At 39.7% G+C, this 10321-nt stretch overlaps 1 protein-coding gene across 2 annotated transcripts; it reads right to left on the bottom strand.

The window, feature by feature from the left end:
* Positions 1-2585: 2585 nt before the first annotated feature.
* Positions 2586-10003, bottom strand: LOC148421276 (long-chain fatty acid transport protein 1-like). 2 transcript variants are annotated; one of them, XM_088419568.1, is made up of 14 exons: positions 9925-10003; positions 9663-9840; positions 9424-9562; positions 8033-8288; positions 7226-7393; positions 5876-5945; positions 5666-5757; positions 5390-5499; positions 5071-5280; positions 4859-4985; positions 4536-4673; positions 3338-3502; positions 2977-3123; positions 2586-2890 (listed from the first exon to the last, which is right to left on the bottom strand). In XM_088419568.1, the coding sequence occupies exons 2-14, from the start codon at positions 9830-9832 to the stop codon at positions 2733-2735; spliced, it is 1950 nt and encodes a 649-aa protein (XP_088275694.1). In that variant the 5' UTR covers positions 9833-9840; positions 9925-10003; the 3' UTR covers positions 2586-2732. The 2 variants fall into 2 exon arrangements, with proteins under 2 accessions (XP_088275694.1, XP_088275695.1); XM_088419569.1 differs by having other exon boundaries at positions 9663-9843; positions 9925-9993.
* Between the last annotated feature and the right edge of the window lie 318 nt (positions 10004-10321).

The following is a 10321-nucleotide window of genomic DNA, read 5'->3' as shown; positions in this document are numbered from 1 at the left end:
TACATCAATTAATTCCGCTTTTTTTTCTACATTGATTTAGTGCTGGACTTTAGGGACTGTTGCTAGTTACGTCATTTTATAAGAAGTGGCAAAAGAAGCACTTGCATTAGGAATACGCAAAAGAATCTGCTAAAAGCAGATGCACTGATTCCATTCTTGTGCTTAGGTTAAGAAAAAAAACACGAACTGCAACATTTTCATAGTAAAATAGTAGCAAAAAAAACCTGCAAGTTATATAAAATACAATAATTGAAAATTTGGCACAATTATATAAAAAAACTTAAATGCATACAATAATTATAGATAATTAGAAACAGTAGTGCTGACATGTAACTTGAACTACGTTACCAATGAGATTTCAAATTCATACTCACTTGACCCATGATGACAGCATTTTTCTGTCCTCTGTTTGGATCCTCATCAAATTTGTCAAGCAAAACATATTTTTAGTCATCTACACACATCATACCATACTGTATACAAAGGCTAAGGTCATTTCTTGCTGTACAGCAATCTTTTCTGGCATTTTTTTTTTTTTGTCTGTGTGTTTGGTGGGTGTGTAGAATAATTAGCCATTGTAACTCCCAAACGGATCGCAGTGAATCGTCATGAAACCTGTGCTCCCCCTCTGAAGATATGGATTGTGCCAGATAGGTTCTTACTGAGGGCTGAGGCACCAGATGCATGGCTTGCCAGTTACATATTAATTAATGTATGTGAGTGTGAAAACTAGTGAACCACTTTTTCACCTCTCTTCGACAGCATCGTTTTTTTGGCGTGCAATGAGGACCAACGAGTAGCTGTATTTCACTAGCCTGACAGCAAACAACCAACTTATATTTTTTTTTTGTCGACAATATATTTGGAGCTGATTAAATAAGTAAATTCTATTCTGCTTGCCAATGTTGAAGACAAGTAAGACTGTAAAAGTGACACCAGCTTGAAATTAGCCTCAGTGTATTATAAATCAGAGGTCATAAAAGTCAAGCCGGGACTGCAGGCTGAATTTTTTTTTTTTAACCTTTCCATCAGTGCCTACCACGCATTTCCAAACTTTCATTTGGCCTCTCATTAAGACTAATACATTTGACAGCAGTTCAACCAAATATACACACCCCAGTGTTCCCTGCTTCCATTTGATTTATCCCAGCTGAGCCAAAGTAGCTCCACATGTGTATCGCCCACCACCACCTGCGCCATCCGATGCTCCCCGTTTCATTTCCTGATGATGAGTCAGAGCCTGCATGGTCCCTTGAGCATCAAAGCAATTTGAGAAATCCTCACATAAACAATATGCAGACATGCAGGACATAGTGGTAAACTGTGGCCACAGCTGACTAATGCGTGTTTGTGTGCTTTCATAACAGACAATATCCGCAGAAGTTGAATCGAGACAACTGGACTCTTCATGGCTGTTGAGAAGAACCAAGAAAAGTTACTTGAATCATTTTTTGCGGATATTGTCTGGTAGGAAAAGCACTATTGCAAAATGGAAAAATCTGTCTTTCACTGCAAAACAAAATGATTATACTTCCACTGTGACCAACCAGATTACAGCGTTTTCCCAGCAGGTCACATCACATGGGCAGAAGTTCAGGACCATCGGCGGCTTTAAAAATAGGAGTTGTGCATGTATGATATCTGTGGATGTGTGTGTGTAAGAGTGTCTTTGAGCTGCCTGATAGCAACTTGAAAGGGAGATTACAGCGTCTGATAGAATTCCTCATCCTTTGGTGGAAGAGAGTCCAGATGGCAGTTGTTTTGGGAGAAGACAGATAAACAATGTGATCAACCTTGAGTTCGTCGAACGAGACACTGAATGGGCTTCAATTGGCCGAATTAGTCACAAATTATTCGATGCGAGAAGCCAACTTCTCCATGATGACATTCGTTTTGCTTGAGGATTCAACGACCACAACAAATTTGCAGTTGAGCGCACTCGAAGCACTCAAAGCACAGCAAAGCAGGGAGATAAGGGTGCGAAGGAGCAGAGTAAAAACCACCCGCCTCCACAGAAACGGGTAACAAAGCTGTCACAAAGCCAAACGGTTGCACAAAGTCAATAAGTGAAAGCAGACATCTCTAAGGAGCACACAAAAGCAGCCCTCATTTGCAGTTGCATGTTTGGCATGGATGCAGTGATGGCAGTTGCAAAGCATTTCATCACGTCTTTCCACAGAAACCACAGCGTGGCCATATTCTCACTCTTTGTAAATACAAATCTTAAACAGATGCCTTTGCGTACAGTGAACCAAATAGTTCATACGGTATTGAGGAGGGGCTTAACACACACACGGCATCTAACACGTTTGGGGGGAACTGATATTTTTTTAAAAACATCCCGGAAGAGTGAAAGGTGTTATAACTGCTAGTTGAATAGAAGTCCAGTTTGTCTGTATAGCAATATTGTCATTACGTTTTGTAGTTGTTCTCCTTCTGCCCAGTAGATGGTGTTAAATAGGCAGGATAAAACAATGAATCCGCTAGCCACAGAACGGTGTGCTCAGGAACCAACTACAAATAATCACAAAAGCAGTTGTCTGATGTATGATTTATCTTTAATATCTTTGATATAAATCCAGCCTTAAAATGCGTAATCATGCTTAAATATCTGGCCTTGGAAAGTCAGGTGTGATTCTCTCAAAATACACTAAAGAAAACCTTTTTTTTTTCTTTAACTCCTGTGAGAATACAAAAACTCCTTTGCCATGGATAACAGTCTGTCTCCGGTCTCAAAAACGCACACATCCCTGCATGATGGAGTCATATAGTTCATCAGTGACAGACTCATAACACCCCGCAGCGCTGTTTAAAAAATAAATCTTTTCTCTGGAGTTCTGTGACTTGAAACCTTCCTTCTGTAGTCGCACCTTCTGAATCTTGAAGGTGCCTAGTGATAAAGCAGAAATGTAACGTTGTAAATGTTCTTTTTCCTCAAAAGTGTGTGTAGTGTATAAGTTCCCGCTGACATCTCACCTGTCGTGTCTACAGCTGGCATGAGCCGCAGAAAGACCGGACGAGCATAAGGGGCAAGGACTTTTTGGACAGAGGACAAGAAGGTCTCAAGATCAAAGCGGCCTCCTGCATGTGCTATCGCTGCCATACAAGCCTTTCCCTCCACACCTGTACACACACATTCACACATTGAAAGCTATCAAATTTCGATTCTGAATTGATTCATAGACCCAAAAATCTGAATCGAAATGAGTTCTGAGACAGTCAAAGATTCCCATCAGTAATAAAAATCATGACGGTATAATTAGTGGATTTCTTCCAATATATCATTGCACGGGTGCAATATTGTGATAATTGTTTTATAAAAACCACACCACTGCACCTGGCACACAAACTCCATAAACGGCGACATCAGTATGTCCAAGCAGGCCGCTGAGGACTCCTTCCACCTCTGTAGTGGAAACATTCTCTCCTCGCCAACGAAATGTGTCACCACAGCGGTCCCGGAAGTACATGTAGCCGTAATCGTCCATCACCAGTACGTCACCTGAGTCAAGAAAAAAGGGCACCATTATTACAAATCGTTTAATCTAAAGGAAAAACATTATTTGTAGGTTGCCTTAGGTTGCCTTTTCTTTCTGACAACACAGCACAAAAATATAAGAAAGTATTGATTTTTTTTTTGCTACTTATAGTTTAAGTGCCAAGTAAAAAAAAAAAAAATCAAAAACCTTTGGGACGAACAAATATTAGCAACCAGGTAATGTGATTTTAGTTTAAAGGTGTAGCCTGATCTTGGGCTAAAATCTCTCCTCTCTTTGTGCCGTACTTAGGTGTAATATACGCATAATATTAGTAATTATGTCATCAAAATAATTTATTGTTGCCTTCAGTTTATAGTACTATTTTGATGCGCGTTGTCCTGGTGTTTCTGCAAGTTTTGTGTAAATCATCATCGTCAGTTTTGGACTTCATAAGATGCTTGCTTGAGCTAAATAAATGGTAGGTGGGAAACACTTTTGACATGTTGGCCCTGTCTTTTAGCACTATGGTTTTCAAATTGGGGTATGAGGGCCACTGGGGGTCCGTGAAGGCAATTTAGGGGCTATGTGAGACTTTAAGCAAGGTTCCAGCAGGTATAGACAAAACTACTTTTTTTTTCAAATTAAGACTAAATTAATTGGAACATGAATTAACTTATTGTTAATTTGTTTCAGTGCCAAAAATGTAGGCCTTTATTTTGTTAAGCTATATTCGGATGCAAATTGTCATTAGTGATGCCAGACATGAAACATTGTTAGATGATCTATCTTTTGGAGTTCCAGAATAAAAATATGCCAATAGGTACCACTAATAATGTAGTTTAATGAACCAGATGCAGATGAGCCAGCATTCTTTTCCTATTTTTTGTTCATCCAAAAAAATCCTTTGCTTGGTAAGGGACGAACAGAGTATACACCATTGAAAAAGATTTTCAGAACCACCATTTTAGCACACACGAATCATCCTCACTTGTCACTGGACATGTAAGACACGTTATATACTGTACATGGCTCAGCAAATGACAAACCACATCATGCCTGAGACGTAGGCCGAGTCTCCCATCTTGAAGACATTGTGTGCTATTTTCTGATTGGTGGAATCCTGATCAGCATAGCCATCGAATCTCCTGAGTGGGTCCTCATCATTGATGCAGCCCAATAGCATTCCTGGTTCACCTGCGAAATGGTGAGAGAGGTTAAGTGATGACATGAAGTTGATTTACAGCAGATTTACACTTCATTGTCGATCAAAAGTAGGGCAGGATTTCCACAGTGACAGATGAAGAGACCATTGAGTCTATTTTTAACTGGGTCAAAGCTTATTGTGCATGCACATAGCGTGTACATGTACTCAAGGTTACCAGGCTGACAGGGTATGCAGCGTCCCTTTGCATCTCTGAGCAATTCTCTGCCGTCTTCCTGCACTCTCACCAGACTGATGGGGTAAAAGCTTGGCAGGATGCGACTGTGGAATCCACATGCACCCACCTGAACAAGAAATAATACAGTGTAAATAACAATATGGCATATGAGAGGAGATAACACAATGAGCGTTTAATTCCCACCAATGCACCTTGCCATCAATGTTGATGAGGCTGCAATTGCACTCGGTGGCACCATAAAATTCCCCGACGCGCTTTATTCTGAATCTCCGAACAAATTCCTCCCACACAGATGGACGGAGGCCGTTACCAATGGCGACACGGACCCGGTGATGTCCCTCGGATGAGTGAAGCGGCTGGGCTAGGAGGTAGCGACAAATTTCTCCTATATATTGAATGACCTGCAGATAAAGTGCAAGAGTAGCGGCTCCAACAAAAAATAAAAGATTTTCGCGACTACAACAAAAAATAAAAGATTTTCCGCAATGTTCCAACATGTAATGTACTCACTGTGCAGTTGTTTTTAACACAATCATCCCAGAACCTGCTGGCCGAGAATTTACTTCTGATGACAATGGTTAAGCCAAAGAGCAAACATTGACCTGTACCCATGATAGTTCCTGCAAGCACACACATTGATCTGTAATTGCTTGAATGAGAATTATTCAAAACTACAGTTTGCAGTGAGGTAAAAACGCGATTTGACCCTTGTCTCGCAAATTAACGTGGTTTGGTTGAATTGTGCGCCAATTAATTTACACAGATTCATGTGAAAAATGAACTGACCTGCAGAGTGATATAAAGGAAGACAGTTGTAGATGATGTCATCATGTTGTAAACCAAAGGCATAAAATCCAAATGCAGCAATGCGGTAATAGCTAATGTGAGGAGAAAAAAGTTGAGTGAAAACGATGTATCAAGAATGAATCTGTTTAGAATCCTACACACAAATATTTAGTTTTTCAAGCATCAATATTTGTTTTTCGGACAACTCACCGACTGTGAACCACCACAGCTGCTTTTGGCATTCCTGTTGTGCCAGAGGTGTAAATGTAGAAAAGTCTGTCTACATGCAATGATAGAAGGAAGATAGGGGAATTGAAGCAAGCCCACTATAAACCTTTTCAATGAAAAATAATGATAGAAGATGCATTATTTTTAGAGCTATGGGTGAATTTGTGGAGTTCTGACAGGCAAACTCATTTGAACATATTTATAAGTGCATTATAATGTATTTTCAAACACTTTAAAGAACATTCGAATGAGTTTGCCAGGCTAAAATATATTTTGGACAATAATCTGCATGGGTTTTAAGGCCCAGTCTCAATTTTTCCAATTGTCCACATATATGGGGCACCGGTTTATAAGGCACAAGGAAAATAAAAACCAATACAGCAAATGAGTCAAATTTTATTCAACTTTAATTTGGTATTCTTTAATTAGGCGCACCCAACAAGGTCAAATGTCAATTTCTGATCAAGTTAAAGCATTTTAAGTGCATCTTATAGTTTCAAAAATATGGTATTGTCTGAATGTACTCATAAGCACATTCAAGCGATTTGGCAAGTCGGAAATATTCACTCGGAATTGGGAGCTCCATGCTTCCACACATTTGATTAGTAAAGCAGTCAAAGTCAAAGCTCAATTCCACATCTCAACAACAAATTTTGGAAAGTTGAATGCGTTCAATTCGGCAGAATTTTGGCCAAGGTGTGAAAGCACACGGATGAAAGCCCTGACCTCAATCCCATCTGTGGAATGAACTACAACAGAGATTCAGGTGACCCCACAGGTTTCTTTTGGATGAATAGACAAAAATTCCCACAGGCGTTTTCCAAATTCTCGTCAATATTCTTACCAGAAGAGTGTAACAAATAGCCGTAAAGGGGGAACAATTCAACTGTTGAAACGTTTACGTGGTGTTCAAGCAGAGCTCCCCCATCATTCCTTTCCAGGTTTTATCTCCCTGTCAATACCCCAGATGTTTCTGACAGGCTATGCAGGCAAAGACTTGAAGAGCATGAAGTTTGGAATGTTGAATGAAAAAAAAAATGGTCCAAATGCTAATCATCAGTATGAAATAGCGGAAAACAAATAGAAATATATTTTTTTTTCGAAAGACGAGAAAAAATGTACCATCAAGATGTTATGAAAGTAAAACATTTGTGATGTATATGTGTTTGTGAGTGCATACTGTGCATGCATATGTACGTATGTGCATGTTTGCTCAACATGCAAAAACTTGCTTTACAAAATGGAGGTGTTGCAATTCCAACTTTGTGACACGCATGATATGTAACAGCAAGATATGGCAACTCAACTTGACGCACAGTCGAAAAGACTCACCGTTGAATGTCTTGTTTAATGTGTAGGTGGGTGGGTGCTTGTGTGAACGTGCCAGCAGATCCTCCAGATTCGCAGCTTTGAGACATGGCAGCTTCTCCTCGTCTGCCTGTTCACCACTGCAAAACATTGCCATGTCGCATTGCAAAAAGCCTCTCACTGCAAACACAGCTGAAATAAACAAAAAAGTCATTATTGTTGTATAATCCCTGGCTACAAGATGTTGTACACCTGCAGTTTAATGAGAATGCGTACAAAAAATTCATGACAAAGTTTGCCTATAGAGCGGTCAGTTTTGATTGTCAACATCAGAGATTGGCGATTGTTTCAAGCCTATGCTGGGACCAAACTCAGGGTTTTGGAAAAACCACTGCACAAGAACAAACATGTAAATACTTTTTTCCCTGTTCTACTGTATGTATTACTGTGCAGTGTATTGCAAAATATTTTGCTTCACAATTTCAAGTTTTTCATTGCAATTTACTCTTTGCATTTTGTATACTGTATTAAGATTATTGTTCTAATATTATCTATTCTAACTCCATCCTCTTCTGGATCTTCGTGTCAGCACAAGAATTTCTGTGTATTTTTTTAATTTGGTGAACCGATCTTCGCCACGCTGAGCAGGCAGAAAGCACATCTTGAGATAAGCCAAGTGAAGTGACAATTTGGTGGCAGAATGTCTAATCTAAACTCTATGCATGGAGCAACGTAATAGTTGGATGGTAGCCAAGAGCTTTGTTTTATGTTTTTTTTATTTGTTTTGGTAGATCGTGCATGTATCAAAAAAAGCATGCGCTACTTTCCCACCTTCAGTTAGCTCGCTCCCAAATATGAGAGCACGAGCCCCGGACACACTAACACAGTGCTCCAGCGATTTCATCCGCAGGTTGTAGTTGATGAATGCAGCCTCCACTCCCACCATAGCAAGACCCAACCAAAGGGCCACCAGTAAAAGACGGCTTTCCATGTACAATGCCACCACATCACCCTCGGCCCAACCTTGTGCCAACGCCCAGTGTGCAACAGCATGGCACTGCTCCTGCAGTTCCCTGAAAGTCCACACCTGCGAACAAAAAAAAAAAGCAATCAATGATATGAAACCAATTTTACAATTACTATTATACTTTAAGCAGTGAAATAGATGTTGAAGATGTATGTAGTTTTTTTAGGGGTGTCAAAACAGCAGATTCATTGCAATCAATAATTACTGTCATAATTTAAGCATTGTTTTTTTTTTTAATCATGTTAATATCGTTTTTAATTCTGTAACTATGCTTTCTGCATTTATTTTTTTATGTAACTGGCTTTTGTGAAAAGAGTTCGGAAAGCACACCATGAAGTGGACACTATTGGCTATTATTTGTTTGGCATAACCTGATAGGCTCCTGCTGTGGGTGGGAGGGCAAGTTCACAGATATGAGGAAGATGTGAAAATGGAAGAGCATGTAAGAATTGTCAGGCTAATTAATAACAAATATAACTTAAACAAAAAATGCCTTCACTGCACTTTTGATAAGAGTAGAGTGATATGCCTTCTTTTAAGAAAATGCTGGCTTACCACAAAAGCAGCTGACGTTTAGTCTACTGCATAAATGCAAAGCAAACAGCTGCAGCTGCAACTACAGCAACATGGAGGCTAATGTGGCAAACCATACCAAAGCACTTTGGCAAATTAAACTTGAGAACACTCACATTTGAGCAAGTCTGCGACAGAGAGGATGGACAATGTTTTATTTTATTCTTATTTTCTATTTATTTGATGATTGAGGAAAGAAAACAGCAACCCTAACCCTAACCCTAACCCTGATGGTCAAAACTACAGGTTGCAGCCAGCACTAGTGGCTCATCTCAAATACATCAGAAGGTGAATGGTTACAACTGCATCTGTTCAAAAATAAAAATGAGTGACGCCACTTTGTTGTTGTTGTCGTCTGTCAATCTTGTAATTTGCCGCAATTACACACAGTATCAAAATTTAAAGAATGACAACCTGTGGTCGTGCATTTTTCTTTCCGCCCATGATAAAGGCCCACTAATCTAAACAGCAGAGTAGAATGTGACAGTACAGACTCAAACACACTTACAGCAATGTTGATGTAGATGAGATTTTAAAAAATGAAATATAATTTTTGTTACATTTATAATATATAATATACACAACCTTGTAATATATATAATAAAATATCATTGTTGCTCACCTCTCCAGTGGGCTCATAGATTAGTGCTGCTTTGTTTGGGTGCTTAGCAACAATCTTTGCAAACAATGCAGGTATGGTTCTCCTTTTTCTGGCATTTTGGTACATTGCAAACTTCACTCGCAGTATCACAATCAGACACCTGTCAGGAAATTATCAAAAAGAATGTTAGAAAATTGGACTACAAAAGAGACGCAAAGGAAGGAGGAGGGAGTCATTATTATTAGGGTGTATAACTATACATGATGTCTCTTTTGAAGGTGTGTAGAGCCACATGGAGGAACTTCCAAGGGGCCCTACAGGCTATGAAGAGTCCCATCACAGCCAACACGGTTTTGAGACACGTCAAGGGTTGCAACAGTAGAGACCCCAACACACAGAGGCAGCCAATGACAGCACAGAGAGTATGCATGTAGGTATCTGCTAGGACACAATCAGACACACACAAACACATATATACATGTATACACACAGCTTGTAATTATGTGGCGAAAGAATGCCCACCTGTCGAAGGAACCAAATGAACCTGAAGGGCTCGAAAGAGAACTTTCGCAGTTGGATGTTTGCAGCTCACCTGTGTGAAGCAAAATGTCTGATGAGCATGCAGAAAGAAGAGCAGGTTGGAGCAAGGAGCCCTACGTCACCGCAGTTCTGCCCTCGAAGTGATTCATTGCCTTCAGAGCAGAACCGTTGTCAGTCATTCCCATATTGTGCTTTCTTATAAGTGAAATACACAGTACCCTGTATTGTGCAACAGTCCTCCACGTCTATGAGTGTTTTACTGAAACTTTTCGCAGGAGTAGCTTTGACATAGGATTTCAGTAAAGAAGAGACTATAAAGGTGTTATTTACATGAAATTGTGCCATGTTTACAGTCTCCATTAATTTTATTTTGATTGAT

The sequence above is a fragment of the Hippichthys cyanospilos genome, chromosome 7, assembly GCF_059441005.1.
Source record: "Hippichthys cyanospilos isolate Australia breed blue-spotted pipefish chromosome 7, RoL_Hcya_1.0, whole genome shotgun sequence".
Taxonomy (NCBI): Eukaryota; Metazoa; Chordata; class Actinopteri; order Syngnathiformes; family Syngnathidae; genus Hippichthys; species Hippichthys cyanospilos.
Note: the sequence above shows the minus strand (reverse complement) of the source record. Positions and strands in the feature narration are given on the sequence as shown.

What these genes read in the sequence shown, in the direction of transcription:
- LOC148421276 (XM_088419568.1), bottom strand. Translation starts at nt 9,832, where the DNA reads ATGCATACTCTCTGTGCTGTCATTGGCTGCCTCTGTGTGTTGGGGTCT. An exon ending in ATTAAACAAGACATTCAACG is followed by an intron (nt 5,946 to 7,225) that starts GTGAGTCTTTTC and finishes CATTGCATGTAG; the next exon opens with ACAGACTTTTCTACATTTAC. An exon ending in GTGTTAAAAACAACTGCACA is followed by an intron (nt 5,281 to 5,389) that starts GTGAGTACATTA and finishes CTTTATCTGCAG; the next exon opens with GTCATTCAATATATAGGAGA.